At 31.9% G+C, this 18,374-nt stretch overlaps 1 protein-coding gene across 1 annotated transcript; it reads left to right on the forward strand.

Moving 5' to 3' along the window:
• The first annotated feature begins 16,525 nt into the window (after nucleotides 1-16,525).
• LOC106394263 lies at nucleotides 16,526-18,004 on the forward strand. The gene has a single exon (XM_013834846.1). The coding sequence runs from the start codon at nucleotides 16,526-16,528 to the stop codon at nucleotides 18,002-18,004; it is 1,479 nt and encodes a 492-aa protein (XP_013690300.1).
• Nucleotides 18,005-18,374: the final 370 nt, after the last annotated feature.

The raw sequence follows: 18,374 nt of genomic DNA on the forward strand, positions 1-18,374 counted from the left end.
GAACATTCCATCAACATCTTTTATCTATTACTTTTCCTTAAGGGCGTAGTTGATGAAAATCTCATACTTTTATGTTCCCTTCTCGTCATCTGGATCCATATCTTTATTTGGTTCTTCTTGAACCTTTTTATCTATGCTTTCTTTCAGACATTTTCAGTATCAGGTTCTTCTGGAACTTTTCCACTTATGCCTTCTTTCATACATCTTTCGATATCAGGTTCTTTCTGAACCTTTCTGCTTTGCTCAACAATTTTTTTTCGGGGATTTTTATCTTTAGAACCCGCTAGTCTCCCCCTCTTTAACTGAACCCTAGGCTCATTCATTTTGTTACCATCAGTTTGTCTTTAGGAACATCAACTCTTGATGGAACATTTTCAGCGGGTATATCATGTCGTATCTGTGAACCCATTTGGTAACTGGTTTGCCAAATTATGCAAATGCACAATTTCCTGAATTTTCTGTTCTCTTTAATTCATAGGGGATTCAAGGTGTAACAACGATTATGTACACCATGTAACATCTTTAGGAATTTCTCTAATTGCTCCCCCTAACACTGGAAATTCATTCTCATTAAAATGGCAATCGGCGTACCGTGCCATAAACATATTACCAGTTACTGGTTCAAGATACCTTATATACGGCTTGTTCTAACTCTTACAGAGTTTTATACATTTCCGAGAGCATCTTTAACTCTCCAGGGACTTCTAAATATCAAGATGCAACTCAAGTCGTTTATGTCCTGCCAGATATTTCAATATATTGCATCTGTTTTAAAATTTCCCCAATGACCTTGGAACAAGGCGTTTTTCATACCTCATGGTCATCTTTCATTTCATTTTCTGGAGAAATATATATACCTTGGACTTTTAGTCCAAACATTTCTCGTTTTTCTAACGAGCTTTATATCGAATTGATGGCCAATCAATTCACTCTACCCTCATACATAGATGTAGATTCATAATCCTTATTTATAAAGCATTTTTTTTATTTTATTGTTGACAATCTATTTTCTCTTTGGTTTCATCTTTTTACTCGTACTGATATGGTTAATCGAGATATCTTTATCATCGATGATTTACTCAGGCACCTGACTATTATATTAACCATATCAACGGTCTCATTATGAGATTCATCCTCTATTTATATTTTTGCTCCTTTTCGAGGACTCTTTGGAACCAAAGTGGTCTATCACGTCTCTAGCGTGCCATAGACTCATATATCATCCGTTTATGACACATTTTATTTTTGGAGCCTTTTCAGCTGGAATATGAGATTTCATTATTTCATCAAAATGTCTGGCAGCCATTTTATAAATGGATTATCCTACTTTTCATTGTAATCCATTTCATATATCTCATTCCATCAGCTTATCATATGCTTCTAGCAAACTTGCGAGCATATTTCTAAGTATCCATATACTTTATCCCTCTGGATTGTATATGTCTTTATTACATGCACAACTGCATGTTTACACACAATCATGGAGATCATCTTACTTGAATTTACTTTATCAAGTTCTTTTTCGAGTGCGAACATAATTTTTTCAATGCTCCACTTACTAGGATTCTTTAATCATCTCCCTTGAGATGATGACACTCCATGTCTAAAATCTCGTACTAAATCCCACTTTAGAACCAATAACATATTCAGTTTTCCCATTTGAGACGAATCATGTTTCAATTCCTTTAGAGTGAGATCTTAATTTGGTGTCTGCTTAAAGAAATCACATATAGTAAACTTGTTTGATGATCCATCACCCATGATGGTTTCCTTTATTTTTTTGACATGCTATATGTGAAAAACTTCTGGTTTTTCAACATTTCACAATAATGGCGATAACATTATTGGAGATGGCTATATATCAGTAAACTTCAGGTTTACCACTCATTTATACTTTTGTCATCTTTTTTTTATACATGTCTTTTCATCGTAAGCTCCTCTAGAGCCAATAATAATTTTTATAGTAATAGATATTATACTTACTTATTTTGAGAGAGGAAAAATATTTGTTACCTTTAGTAGTGATGTACGATGACCCAATATCTGATAGATATAACCTCCATCCTGAATCTCAAAATCTTATTCTGGAAGATAATTTTCATATCACATCGATATTTTATTTTCATTTTCTGGACCAACCAGAAAATCTGAATTATCAAGATGAGTATTCAAGCTATGAAAAATGGTTTGGGCTCATAAGAGACGAAGTTTATTTCACTTCCTTTTTCTTTTTCTTTTTGATTCTCGATAGAGATCGGCAAAATATTTGGGAGTACGACAAATATGTACCCAAAATTCTTTCTTGCCGCATCTATAGCAAACATTTTCTGTTTGCTTTTTATCACCCGACCACTTTCATTTTTCGTGGAAGTTTCCATTATTCTTATAGGGATGGAATCTTCTTCCTCGTCCTCTTCCACGACCATGACAGCAGTTTCAACCGCATCTACACCCTCATCCTTTTCTAGTAAGACCGACTTGATGGTTTAGTATCATGATTTCATTATTTTTTTCAGTTCACTTGGAGGATTTACATCAACTTCGATCCTTTCTTTCAAGGATTTAACTATCAAAGACCTTCTAAATCTTTTTTCATGATACACCTCATCTTCTAAACCTTCATTGAATTGGTGTAAATATCATGGTTTTTCTTTTTCTTATCCGATATAGTTTTCAACTTGTCGATGATTTCTCAAAGCTCATTTTTTCTCAGGTACATCTTTGCACCCACTGCCCAAGTCTTATAATTATTTCTCGTAATATCAAGGGCATATATTTTTAGCTTAGTCAAATTTGACATGATAACCATATCCATAGAATAATAATATATAAAGACGGAAATTTAAATGCATAAATTAAAAGCATAAAATAAATGCATAAACTTAAATTACAGAAATTTAAAGAGCATAAATAAAATCGGGAGGCTTAGCCTACCACATGATCCGAGGAGTCATACACTACCATATTGATCATTTTTTCAAAATCCGAAGAGACATGGTTTACCATTTTGACTTTTACTTATTTCAAGGTCCGAGGAGATTTAGTCTGCCATTTTTGATTTTTTTTTTAATTCACGGAGGCAAAGCCTACCACTTGTTTCTTTGATCGTGAAGGCATAGTCTACTATAACGATCAGTCGGGAAATGCAGCGGTTATCATTCCGATAAATAGATGGAGAAGGCCTAGCCTCCCATTCCGAAATAATAATAAAATTTAAATAAATAAATATATTGAAATACATAAATTTAAACATTACTTCGACTGGTTTAAGAATTTTCAGATTGATAAATCTCAGTTGACCAGAGTTTTGGCGCTGATAACGTGTTGTATAATAAAAGTGAGGTGGTGTTTATATTTATTATTGTATATATATTAATTAATGGGTGTGTAAAAGTGACAAGACAAAAAAAAGAGAGAGAGATGAGACAACGATGCAGAGAGAGATGTTGAAAGTGATTCAGATTCTTAATTAATTCTTTTCTCTTTTACAACTCTATTTATAGAGAGGAAGAGTCGGTTTATTTCACCGACTGATAATAAAAGAACAAAAATATATATCTGACATCTGTACTGCTGATAATACAAAAACCTCTTGGAACATATGACATGTGGAAGTGATAAGGATGATATGAGGCCTTGACAAGTGTCATTGGATAATCATTCATATTTTAACAAAAAGAGTTTATAAATCTCTTGTCCAGCTTTGTCTGCAATATGGAGAGAAAAGTGGATTGGACAAAGGGGAAGATGATGAATAGCAGCTATAACATCCCGGTTTGTGGTTTATGAAAAAGTTTAAAAGAATTGATTTGGCTACCTATATCACCAAAGTGCACTTATCTTTTTCGTCACACATCCGTTTAGAACTCTAGGGTTAAGTGTGCTTGAACTGGAGTAGTGGAAGGATGGATGACCTATCGGAAAGTAATTCGCGATACCATACGAGTGAGGCCAAAGCACGGAAAAATATCATGTGGTGATTGCAGGATCAGTAAAGAATGATTTCGAACCTTCGGAAAAATTAACGGACCGACTGACAGACGGAATTGGGCCATAGGTCGACTGAGAGGGCATAGATGGCCCATTATCCGTGGATGGTCGAGGCATTACTGCAACTTTCATCATCTCGTCAATTCATGGGGAAATGCCTCATAAGGAGAGAGACGAGACCATTAATGTGTTTCCTTTATGCGGCAGTCACATTCTGATCACTATAGATGTGTATGTCACGTGGGATTGATCAGTACCGGTCCTGGGTACAAGATGGACAAGCAGCAGCTTCCGGCCCTAGATAAAATAACAATATTTTCGGCCCTAAATTTAACAAAATCTTTAATAGTTCTGGTGATTTAACTAGAAACTGATACGTGTTGATGTGAAGAGTTCGAATCACTCTTGAGTGTTTTTTTTTTTTACTTTTTCCTCTTTTTTCTTAAATTATTAAATTATAGGCTCACAATTTTTTTTTTGCTTCCAGTCCTTAATTTCTCTGGACCGAGCCTGGATTGATCACTACAGATCAATGTGTAATGATCTCGTTGATAAGTGATATTGTGTGGAGGCAAGAAACACTGGGACTAGTATGTCACCCTTATACTCGGAAGTGGAAGAGCTTGTCTGGACAATGGAATGCATGAGAAATTTATGTTAGTTTCATGTCAAATTTTCAACGGGTTGTTCTCAATTAATGAAAATGGTTACAGAACCAGAAGAATAGCCAGATTTTGCAAGTTATTTGAAAGATATCAAAATCTTGAAATGAAGTTTTCACAACTCAGAGATCATTCATGTACCACGAACACATAATCAAAGGACGGATAGTCTTGCACGTAGTGCGAAGAAAAAAAATCGTTTGTCGTTCACATTGATGCGAAGTTACTAGTGTGGTTTCCATAGTCCTCATGAGTCTATTTATGTTGTTGACAAAAAAAAAAGTATTCAAGTCAATGATACCAAACATTGAGTTAAGATGATTTCTTAAGTTGACATAACCATTAAACCAGATATTAAACCTCAGGCATGAATTCTTCTTATATTCATCTTCAGATGCACCTTTGTAATGATTTATATACTAGTTACTTAATAAACTTAGATTCAAACACATTAAAGAGTTTTTTCAGTTTTTGTAAAGAGGTATAAAATATTACTATACAAATATATATGCATTGTATTTTTGATACACACCATACCAATTTTCGAAGCAGAGATCTAAAGTCATCTAGACGTGATCCTACAAGCGTAAAGTATATATATGCTATATCCAATGTACATAATTCGATGTCTCTTACATCGAGTGATGATCGATATGACGTTCGACAAAATATTTGGATTTCTAAATTTTCAATGTTTTGTTTTGCTATAATCTTTTTTTTTTCTTGAGTATATAAATATATCTAATTTACATATTTTGTATTATTTTAAATATAAATACTTTGTACTCTTAAGTCTTACTCATAGATTTCAAGTTTGTAACATCACAGTTAGATTACATTTGATCTCTGATTTAGATAATTTCATGTTGTGCATCAGCAGTACGATGCATACTAGATGAGGCGCAAGCGCGAGGTGAATTTCTTATAGTAATGTTTGTTCATTAAATGATTTTAACATTTTGCAACACTAACATTTTTATCGATTGTAAAATAATAAATACAAACGTTTATCTCTTAAATGTATCATCGTTGTTGAAGAGTTAAAGTATTACAGCTTATTTTAGTTATTTTTAAAACTTCATACGCACATAAAAAAAATTATTTTTGCGACATCGATTGTAAAACGACGAAAGGGGATTAGGTTTTCTGCTTTCGATTTTTTACTATTGATTCTCCATAAGTGATTTTATTTTCTACCTCTACAAAATTGTGTTTTCGTTCTCGTTTTTCTTTTATTGAGATGAGTTTTGTTTCGTTTATTAACTTCTTCTACGAATTCGGTGAATTACATAAGTGTTAATTAAAAAAGATAGACATCTGTAAAAATTAGTTCCACTCCAGATACATATCTAAGAATCAAATTTTTGAAGAAAATCACCGACAAACTCTATTCACAGGTTAGTATTCAAATCTAATATATCAAGCTGTTATAGAATATAAATGAATGCTCAAAATATAAATGTCTGTCTAGTATATATTCACCAGTTCGGTCTAAAAATCATCTAATTCTAGAACAACAAAAAAATTATTTATTTTATTAACCTACGCTTTTGAGGTTTAGTTACTTAATATTATACCGATAAAAATATATATAATACTCTACCATTCTAGTTAAATGATTTATTAAATGATAAATCAAAAAACTTATAAAATAGTTAAAATCTATCGTCCTTACAGTTATAATAGATAGATAAGATGTTAGGGAGAACCGAATATAAGACAAATGATCAAATCTCTCATTCTTCAAACAAACTCAAAAGGAGGTGATTCGAATGTTGTCATGACCAGGGTTCTAAAAATCGGTCTAGGCGGCGCCTAGGCCCCCGCCTAGGCAGCAACTCAGTCCTATCCGAAATGATTTTTTTAAAAATCCGATTTATATGATTTAAATTGATTTAAACTGTTCTAAATCGGTTAAAATTGGTTAAAATCGATCTAAAATTTACTATATATGTTAAATAAAGCAATAATATTATTACAAATCTACAAATTTGTCTACTTTCTTTTGTTTTGTATATCTAATTTTGATAATTCATCACAATAATTTTATAATTAAATTTAAAAACTAAAATATGTTATACAAATGTATAAAATATATAAAATAAATCAACAATTTACTAACGCCTAGGCCCCGAATAATCCGCCTAGTCGCTAGTCCTCTATAAAGCGCCTAGTTACCGCCTAGCGATTTTTAGAACATTGGCCATGACATTTCATTAAAAGCCTTTTAGGAATAAAAATCAAGACTAAATTATTTAATCTGAATGAAATAATATATAAATAGTACTTCCAATATAAAGAATCACTTTGATTTGAAGAAGTGAATTTCTGGAATTATCAGGATCAAATAACATATTAGAAACCAAACATTTAAAAAATAACTTGTATACATAAAATTATATACATTAGAATAAGCATATAAATCAAAACCAATATCTTTTGTTAATTTACAATCAAGTTTTTTGTAAATAAATCAAAACAATTATTTTATTTATTTGATATGGTATATAATTAAACTTTAGTGATATTGACATGGATATATATATATATATATATATATATATATATATATATATATATATAATATTTTAGTATAAATATTTATTATTGACACTTCCTACTCATATGATTTTACTAACATTTGTATATTTGTTGTAACAAAAATTTAAACTATTAATCACAAAACTTTTAATGTGAGATTTTTCTATACAAATTTAAAAATTAAACATTAAGATCTCAATAATTTTTCACTGCAAATTTTGAAATTAACATATCAATATATTTTATGTAGTATATCATTTTATTTAAATGATATTAATATATATATATATATATATATATATATAATATAAATATCTATTAATGAGACTTCATTTTCATACGATTTATGATCATTTGTGTCTTGCTTGAATCAAAAAAAATTAAACCGTTGATCACAAAATTTTCAATGTGGGACTTTTACCAGTTTTAGTATTTTATAGTCGTTTTAAAAAATTTAAAATATAACATATAAAACAAATCTAATTTTTTATATGCTTAATGTTATTGTTTAATTTATTTTAATAATATAAAATTAAACAAAAATAAGAGAGAATACAAAAATTATTATCAAACATGTATTATTCATAATCATCAATTATCATATATATGTTAATCATATTAGGTAATTCCATAGCTTTTATTTAAAGAAAGAATTGAGAATATTTTTTTGTATAGTACTAATCAATTTGATATTATATTATACTTTTTATTAAACTAACTATCAAATTGATAGTTAGTTTAATGTAATGTAATGTAACGTTCTAGTAATATTTTACTATAATATCAATTTGATAGTTAGTTTAATGTAGTGTTCCAAGATTAATATATAGGAGATATGTTTGTCTTGTAATATTTTACTAGGTAATAACTCGTGCCTTGCGCAGAATTAACTATTTAATAAACGTAGATTGAAAATGTACGAAATTATAATCATTTTGTTAAAAGATATGTAGTTTACATTTACGGGACGTAACAACATTTAGGACAATTTGTCTTCATTTGATTTTAACATAAATATATATGTATACATTTTATCAAAAAAGGTAACTGATTGTATATCATATATATAAAAATACACTTTAAAATATAGATTATTAACATAAATTATAAACTTACGGTTTTAAAGGTAGTTTGTTAATATATAGTTATAGTAGTGAGGGATGTTTCTGTATACATAGTATGTATACGAAGCCTATTTGTATTTTTTGTATAATTATTACTACTAATTTGAAACGTTTTACATATATATGTACAATTTTTTATAATTTTTTATAATAAAATGTAAATATATATTTTCTTTTCAAATTTACCAAAAATAATAATCACCTTTTTATACAAAATATGATTCATTAATGTACATAAAAGGTATTTTTTAAATATAATTATCTTTTTCACAAAGGAAATCAACATTCAGTAAATATATATATATATATATATATATATATATATATATATAAATGTACATAAGTGAAAATATTTACCTTTCCAAATTTTAATTATTTCAAACCTCACGACACATAGCACTGAATGTTGACCATGAAGCTAGATAGCTTCATTAACATCTGAAGCAAATTTACCCCACAACACCAATGGAATTGAATAAAGTAATTGTACTCAATGTTGCGACGCAGTTCAATCCAAACTTTGTTACTTTCCCATTGACTGGCACAACTTCAAGATGTGTCACTTCCACGATATGTCCGATCAAATCTGCAAGATTGAAATAAAAACTTTGAGAACCATGGTAGTTAACATAAAAAAATTAAGGATTATTTAATAATTTACTTACTTACCAATCAAGTAATCCGAATTGAGAGTTCCCTCTAGAATGGTTTTGTAATTGAAGTCACTGCTCTTGGTAAATCTTCACTGTTTCTCACACGGTTGTTGACATGAAGCTTATCTTGTAAAGGTGTTTCACCCGAATCAAAGAGAAGTTTGTGACATTTTTTGATCTGCCTCCAGCCAGGAAAGGATTAAACTGGTTCGCTAAATCTTTTTCCAAACTTGCGTGAATCTTGTCACCCTATTTAAGAAAGAGTCAACAAATTAATTTAAGATCTTGTAGCATATAGAACTAAAGTTAGAAAATATTCATGTTATTAGACCATGGCTTGTATCATTGTATTCATTTGTTTTTATGCTTACAGTGACGTAGGTCACTAATAAGGTTACTCACATTAGCATTGATGAGCACTATTTCATATAGTGAGACCACCGGCGGCTGAGTACTACTTTCAAAGTCGGATTACCTTCATCCTGATTTCCACATTGATTTGAAAGTATTGAGCTCAGAAGCTGTGTTAATGACGTCACAAAAGAGAGAAGAGTTTTGAAGTTTATTCGGGTATGGGTTCTCTACTTTAAATACTAATCTTGTTTCCAGTATTGATAGTTCCATGTAAAAACTATTCGATATATTTTGCATTAATATAACTTTCCAATATCACAAACTAATAGAGAATATCTTAATAATAAAAATATTGACAAAACATATAAGGTTTAAAAGCTTCTACACCCAGGTCTGGGGTTCGAACCCCAGACAACGCAATTTTTACAGGAAGAGGTCTGAGTTTCAATTCCCGGAAAAGACGAATTATGCAAAAAATTAGAGAAAATGCTTACAAGAGATCTTCAGCATTGCGCAAGGAATACCGTCAGGAATGGATCTCATAGGGCTACTCAGGGTGATGCAGTCTGGCGTGAATCCTCAAAAGACAGGTAGAATTGTCGGCTGTAATATCGTCTATGTAATATTTCTCATAATTTGTAATAGCATAATTAACCAGACAAAAAAACAACATATAAGGTAACAAAACTAATTACTAAACTTTATACCCAAGGTTTAAAATTCTTTAGTCTAAAGTAAAATTTCCTAGGCAGGCTTTGTATTACCTTTTACTCAACCGACTACATTTTTTAATATTTTCTATACTCACTTTCTGTTTGAAACTTTGAATACAATTTGATAACTTATATAAACTTCCTAATCAAGCTAAAAGTCATATAATTAATTAACTATATATGTGTTTAATAATTATTAATATGCATTTCAAAAAGACAATTATAAATAAATGCCAAATCAGTTTAGACTAAATCAATTTTGTACTTTGGTTTAAAAATCATTTTTACTTCGTTATATGGTTTGGATTATATAGTTACTAGAAGGGTGGATTATTGTTTTATTGCTGTTAGATATGATTTTTTGGATGATGTAATTAAGTGGTCTTTCTTATTTGTAAAGAGAATTATTTGATGTTTTATTGTGTTATGTAGTATTAGGTAATATGTTAATATATTATGTGTTTGTTTTTCAATAATGTGTTGTTGTGTGTATAATAGTAATTGTGTGGTGAAGTGAGCTTTAATGTAAATTATATTGAATTTTAATAACTTTGCATTTAGGTATTTGTTAATTTTAAGATTGATGGTTTTAGCGTCAGAATTGTATTTTAATTTGTCACATTTTTGAACATTACTCTTTTAAAATGTTTTTTGCCCACTCTCCATATTTTGACCCTGAGCCGTCCTCATCTATGTAATTCGCTTACCTTTCCGGTGTGCGGTGCTTCTCGCCATCACTGAGAAAAGACTCACCTTTGTGTTCTTGTTTTTCCTCACATTCATCTCTTGTGATATTATCTGGTATTTGTTATAGATCATGCTTACAAATTCCCAATTGTGCGGTTGTTTTTCACTGTGTTGTAGGTTGTTTTGATCAATATTGGTCCTCTTCTTTTTTAGATTTTGGCTAATTTTAGGAACTACATCTTGTTGGGTTGGGTCAGAGTTCAGTTGTCTTTGATGTTGTCTTCCTCTCGTTGACTTGCCGTCGATAGTCTCTGCTCGTCTTGGTTTTCAAGATCTGGTTTTTGGTGATCTGACTTCTATGCTCTTTTTCATATCTCGAGGATGGCTCCACGGTTTGATGATTTTGTTTCGTCTCCTTTTCTATCTTTGTTTTCTCATCTTGTTGCACCTTTCATTGCTGCTCGCTTCTCTGGTGGCTCTTTTTTCGCCATATTTGCTACTTCAGGTTTGGATAGTGTTTTCTTCTGTGTATGCTTTATGTGCTTGGAAGGTTATTTCTAGTCTAAAGTTTGAGCTTTTGTTTTTCGGTGGTAGACTTCCATTCTCCCTCCCTCAGGTTGTTTCTTTTCTTCTCTTACTTTCCTTGGTGTAGGTGTGCGGAGTTAGTCTTTGGAGCTTTGATCTCTTCTACTTAGAGCTTTGTGGTTCTTCGCTGGCATGAACGTCTTGTATGTGCTTGTTTAGTTTGTGAGGTGCTTCTTACCTTTTAGCTGGTGGTTGTGATTCCGGTGCTTGTGGCATGTGTCTTCTTGTTTCGTGGTGACTCTGGTCTCCTGATGATTATTCTTTCTCTGACCTTTTTGGTTTTTTGGGTTTTTTGGGTTGGTGTTTGATCACGCTCCTTTGAGCTCGGAGGAATGTTTTGTCTTATATTTTACTCCCTCTGTTCCAAAATAGATGATGTTTTAGAAAAGTTATGATGTTTCAAAATAGATGATGTTTTGATATTTTATATTAATTTAAATTTTATTGAAAACTGTGTGACCAGTGATGTTTTATATTTATTTTTAAGGATTGGATGAATTAATTTTGGTTTATATTTTTAATGTTTCTTTTAGAAAAAGTGTATACCTTAATTCTTGTTCATACGCTCAAAACATCAAATATTTTGGAACAGAAGGAATATCCTTTTATCTTTTCTAACATCTGCTTGTTCTATCCATGATATTATTGGTAAGATGAGGTAAGTTAGTTTTCTTTGTTGATCTTTTTCCGGCTCCAAACTTTTATTGAGTTAGTGTTACTATAGTATAATTGGTTTTTTTCTTTTGGTTGTGGAAGTTGTAGGTTTAGATTATGCGTTGTATTCTAGTTTTTTCTTATTAGTTTGGTTATTTGTGGAAATTGTAGGGCAGTTCTGAGCGAAGTGACCTATCTTATCACATCGGTAACACTCAACCTTTGATGTGTCTCTCTCTTGCCTATAATATCTGTTTTGTTGATATCCAAATCTACCACGACCTCTTCCTCGATATCCATACCGACCGCCTCTTCCCGAATCATACATATCCTGTTGTGAGAGTCTGCATACATAAGTTTATCTTGGTTTTGCTCGTCATGCTTCTCTTCTTCCTCATCATGAATCCTCTCATCATAAAATAATAGAAAATGGTAAAATAACAAAAATAATTGAAAATATTTAAAATTATTTATTTATTTATTTTATTTATTTATTTTTTATTCATCTTGAATTTTAGTGACCAATAAAATAAATTATCAAATTTTATACACAGATGGTTAATATTAAAAGAATAAATAGTGCATAATTAGAAAGTACTTCGCTAAATTGCAATAATCTATAAGAAAAAAGACTTAAAATGTTAAAAAAAAAAATATGAAAGACACATGTCGTCAAACTCTCTTGCCACTTGTCATATAACTTTATATATAAAGAAGATTGGGTCAAAATTCAATCATTCCACGACGACATGCACCCATCTGCTTTTTCTAGTTTCTTGTAATATCTAGAAATGATTAAAAAAACATAGTAAACATTCAAACACCCATCTGCTTAATATTATGAAATTAATATGTCTAAGTTTTATAACTTATAAAGAAAAAGTAAAGTACACAGGCCCGGCCCTCAAAAGCTCTACAAAAACAAAAGCTGGAAGTCCAAAAATAAAAAGTTATCCGCCTGGTGGTGTCGAACCCATAACCTTGAGGGGATTTTCAACCTAGTTTCACCATCTAACCTACTGAGATATTTTATAAATAGGCTGAACTTTCTGTTAATTATCAAGGACCGGAATCGGATGCTTCTAATGCTTATGCCCAGGGCCGCTACTGAAAGTACATCCAAACAACCATGCATGTACGTCAACATGACAATCATCGTCAACATGAATCTAACACTTGAAGGTTCATTTTGCTATATGCCCACAATCATGGATACATACGTTAATTCTTTTCTCTTGGCAACCTGTTTTTTTATATCGACTCAGTCGCATCGCAGAACCCGTTGCAAGGTCTCCGCCACAGTTAAAATTTCGCTGTAACTGCTCCACCATTTCTCAGTCTCTATCATCGCTAGCTTCTCGTCTGTCGTCGTATTGCTAGAGCACTCTCCCGGGGACTTTGAGAGAGCTCCGTAGGCCACTTAGTTAGCGAGGGAATCTTTCTCATTATAACCATGGCATTTAAAAAGTTAACAGAAACTATAATGTTAAAGAGTTTTTATTGCTATCGCAAGCTTACTGTCAGATATCAAAACTCTTTTTATTTACTGACCCGCGAGATGTAAAAATTGGAAACATGTTTTGTTAATTATGTAAACTAGGTTAAGATCCGCGCCTTGCGCGGGATCAACATTATATATATAAATTATTTTATGTATTAAATATTTTTACATATTGTAAAATAATAAATATATATTAAATAATTAAAAATCAGTAACTATTAAATATATAATTAAATTGGTGCGAACATATAAATCAATTTTATTAATCCAAATTTTTTTTTTATATTTGATAGGAAATGTTATTAAATTTAAATGATACTAACATAGATAATATATTTTAGTATATTTTTAATATTAATGTCTATTAAATGATGATTTTTACTCATATAGTTTTTTTGATCATTTGTATCTTTAATAGAAAAAAATTTAAATTATTGATAACAAAATTTTCATTGTGGGATTAATGGTTTTATTAATTTATAATTTAAAAAAAAAATAAGTTGTCAATCATCGTTCAAAACTTTTATCAAAAAAATTGTTCAAAGTAAATTTTGAAACTAAAATATTGTATTTTATATGGTTTATAGTTAAATTTAAAACGATATATATATTAATCTTAATAATTAATTAAATTAGACTTTTTACTTATATAATTTTTGTAATCATTTGTATTTTGTCATAACAAAAATTTTAAACCATGGATCATAAAATTTGAATGTGAGATTTTTAACAGTTTTAGTAATTTATAGCCGTTTGTAAAAATTCAAAATATAACATATACATAAAAATCTAAATTTTTTTATATGGTTATTGTGGTTGTTTAATTTATTTAATAGTTTAAAATTAAACAAATATGATAGAAGATATACTATTTTTTATCAAATCTTTATTATTCAAAATCATTAATTGCCATATATACTTTAGCCACATTAGGCAATTCCGTAAATTTTATTTAAGAAAATAATAAAGTACATTAATGATGAATTTATTGTTAGTTTAATAAAAAGCTTATTATATAATTAGATGGACCAACATAATTCTCTAATGATTCTTTTTTTTTTTTTTTTTTTGTCAGCAATTCTCTAATGATTCTAAGAATTATTTTATTGATGACATGTGGGTACAAAAAGAAGTTGTAATGCTTCTCAAATAATATATAGGGGATTTGGGATGAGAAACGTTCTCCAAGAGACACGTCAGCACTCTAAAATTTAAATCATTGTGAGGCTGACATGTCACAATAGTAATGTGAACGCATTTATTGACAATGCTTCTCTTGTAATATATATTTAAAAAAACTTGTAAATTTGTTTTGGATATAGATTTCTTATCTAATTATACCAAGATTGAAATGCAACTAAGATAGTGATATATATCCATTACATGCAAATGTATCTACAAACTATGTTCCAAGACAATAGTAAATACATCATATTCCTTTCTTTTTTTTGGTCTAATGTTAAGACATATTCCTTTGTTTAAAAATGTAAAAACACTTTAGGAAAATAAATTGATGTTTTGAAATATATGATGTTTTGATTAGTTTTAATTTTACTAAAAACTACGACTAGTTACATTGTGAAACTTTTTATAACTGGTTGAATCATTTTTAATAATAAGTTTTGAAAAATAGGTTCTTATGTTCTTGTTCTTTTATCCAAAACTACATGTTGGAAGCTGTGCGAAGGGCGATAAAAAAGGCGATTCTCGATCTCTCAATCTCCGCTGTCTCCGACGACAGTTGGGATGGATCCAACGGCAGGCCAGGGAGATCCTCCGGCTCCGATAGTGAACAAATCTTGGGTTACGTCGGCGAAGCAGAATAAGGTTTTGAAGAAGTATGATCTGGATATCTCAACCTCATAAGGGAATCAATCAGTGGAGGTGCCATCAGCGGTAATCGATGAAGCAAATCTGCTATGGGAAGACTTTGTGATAGCTCGATTTCTAGAAACAGCTCCACATGTCGCGAAGGTACATGTGATTCTGAATAAAATTTGGACGTTTGGAGATAAGTTGCAGAAGATTGATGTGTATGAGATGGATGAAGTCACTATGAGAATTCGAATTCCAAATGAAGCTGTTAGGGAGAAGATTGTAAGGCACGGTATGTGGAACATAGCAGGAATTCCGATAGTGGTATCTAAATGGTCTCCGGTCAAAGATGAATCACAAGCGAAGTTAACTCTCCTATGGGTACACTTGACGAAGGTTCCGATGAATATGTACTCTTGGGAAGGACTGAGTTTCATAGCGAGTGCTGCTGGAATACCAGACAAACTACATCCATAAACGATTGCGTGCACAAACTTTGAAGTACCAAAGGTATGTGTCAAAGCAGACCTATCGAAACAGCTGCCATCGAAGATGAATTTTTCCATACAAGGTGTGGAAACTACGGTGGAATTCACATATCCTTGGCTGCCTTTGATGTGTGGATCTTGTGGGAAGTGGGGTCACTCTGAAAAGATATGTTCGCTGAATAAGATGGAAAGGATGAGAAAAAAGAAGCACAGGAACCAGAGACAGAAGCTCGAGGAGGAGCAGAAAAACTGGAAGGAAAAGAAGAGAGTAAAACAGAGGAAGAAGTGATTAATGTTACAGAAGAGGACGAAGAAGTAAATGCTCAACAATGGAAAAAAGTATCTCCAGAGAAGGCTAGTAGAAGTCCATTGAAACAGGAACTGCAGTTTGGACATGTGAGAATTGCTACCCCATCGAGATTTGCGGCACTGAGTGTATTGGATGAGGAAAATGAAGAAGGTAATCATAAGCAAATGGAGGAAGGTGAAATACATCAAGAGGAGTCAGGAAGTAAAAAGCAGGATGATGGGAAATTAAAAAGAATAGAGATGGAAGGAGGAAGACAAATGCTTCCTAGAGAATCAAAGACCAGATATAAAGTACTTTCGGCTGCTTCGAATCATACCAAGAATGATCTTGGGAATATGGAAAGGAGTACCCAAAGAAATCATTAATGTTGGGTTTTTTCTGGAATATAAGAGGATTTAACTAGTCAGTTAAGCAAGGTATTGTTCGAAGTTGGGTAAGGAGTCAGAATATGCAGTTTGGATGTTTGATTGAGACAAGAGTGAAGGAAAAGAGGGCAGGGAAGATTATTTCAGAAGTTTTTCAAGGTTGGGACAATATATCAAATTACGAGCACCACAGATTGGGAAGATTATGGGTTGTTTGGGGGCCAATGGTGAGATTGACTCCAGTGTATAAAAGTAATCAGCTCATCACGTGCTCTGTGTTAATGAAGGGGAAGGGAGAAGAGTTTTTCTGTAGTTTTGTTTATGCTTTGAATGGGGTTGAAGAGAGGAAGAGTATGTGGGAAGAGTTGAAGGATCACCATGATGCTCCGATGATAAAACACAAGAAATGGATGATAATGGGGGATTTCAATGAGATTTTAGAGGGAGAGGTACATTCAGATTATGAAGATATTCCAAGGGTTCCACCGGGTATGAGGGACTTTCAAGAGGTCGCTAGATACTGCAGTCTAACGGATATGAGTTACCAGGGGTCGAAGTTTACTTGGCGCAACAAGAGGGAAGATGGACTAATATGTAAGAAGTTAGATCGAGTTCTGGTTAATGAGGAATGGCTTCATACTTCAAAAGCTTATTGTGTATTTGAATCGGGATGGTGCTCGGATCATTTAAGATGTAGAATACACTGGGATGTGGAGGAGAAGAAGAAAATAAGGCCTTTTAAATTCACAAATTCGATTTCTAAGATGGAGGAGTTCATTCCTTTGATGCGGGATCAATGGAGGGGCAGAGAAGCCTTATATCACTATACTTCTGCAATGTTTATGCTAACTAAACAACTTAAAGCTTTGAAGCAGCCTCTGAGAATGTTAAGTAAGATAAAAATGGGTGATTTGTCTAGGAGAATGAGAGAAGCGTTTGTTGATCTATGTGAAAAGCAGAAGTTAACTCTAGAGAGACCAGTACTGGAGACAATCAATGAAGAGATCAAGGCTTATGATAAATGGCAAAGGCTAGCAGGGTTAGAGGAAGAATTCTTAAAGCAACGATCGAAGTTACATTGGTTGGATGTTGGCGATGGAAATAACAAGGATTTTCACAGTGCTATAAAGATAAGAGAAGTGAGAAACAGTATAAGGGAGATAGTTCGAGCTGATGGCACTATAGCAAAAACGGATGATGATATAAAGGAGGAGGCATATAAGTTTTTTGCTGAGTTTATGACGGCTCAACCTCAGGATTTTGAAGGAGTTACAATGGAGAAGTTAAAGGAGATATTGAGATTTCAATGCAGTAATGAGGACTGTGAGAAGTTGGAAAGAGAAGTTTCAAAGGAAAAGGTCAAGAGTGCTTTGTTTAAAATGCCAGGAGATAAATTCCCAGGACCAGACGGTTTTACATCAGAGTTCTTTAAAGAAGCATGCCCAGTAATAGGAGAAGATGTAACAGTGGCAGTCCAATCCTTTTTCCAGAAGGGGTTCTTACCTAAGGGAGTGAATTCCACTATTCTGGCGCTAATACCAAAAAAGAGGAGGCAAAGGTAATGCCTAAATGTATATCTCTCAGCCAGTCTGAGTTCATAAAGGAGAGGCTTATCATGGAAAATGTTCTTCTAGCAACAGAGATTGTGAAGGATTATCACAAGGAGGAAATATCACCTAGATGTTCTATGATGATAGACATATCGAAGGCTTTTGATTATGTACAGTGGTCCTTTCTCCTCAATACTTTACGAGCTATGGGGATGCCGGAGAAATTCATTCTTTGGATAGCACTATGTGTCACAACGGCCTCCTTTTCGATTCAAGTAAATGGAGAACTTGCTGGGTATTTTCAGAGTAGAAGAGGTTTGAGACAGGGATGTTCTCTTTCTCTTTATCTATTTGTGATCTGCATGAATGTGTTATCAAAGAT

Source organism: Brassica napus, chromosome C9 (assembly GCF_020379485.1).
Source record: "Brassica napus cultivar Da-Ae chromosome C9, Da-Ae, whole genome shotgun sequence".
In the NCBI taxonomy this organism is placed as follows: Eukaryota; Viridiplantae; Streptophyta; class Magnoliopsida; order Brassicales; family Brassicaceae; genus Brassica; species Brassica napus.

Excerpts from the sequence above, each read along its gene's own strand:
- LOC106394263 (XM_013834846.1), top strand. The coding sequence starts at position 16,526 with ATGCAGTTTGGATGTTTGATTGAGACAAGAGTGAAGGAAAAGAGGGCA.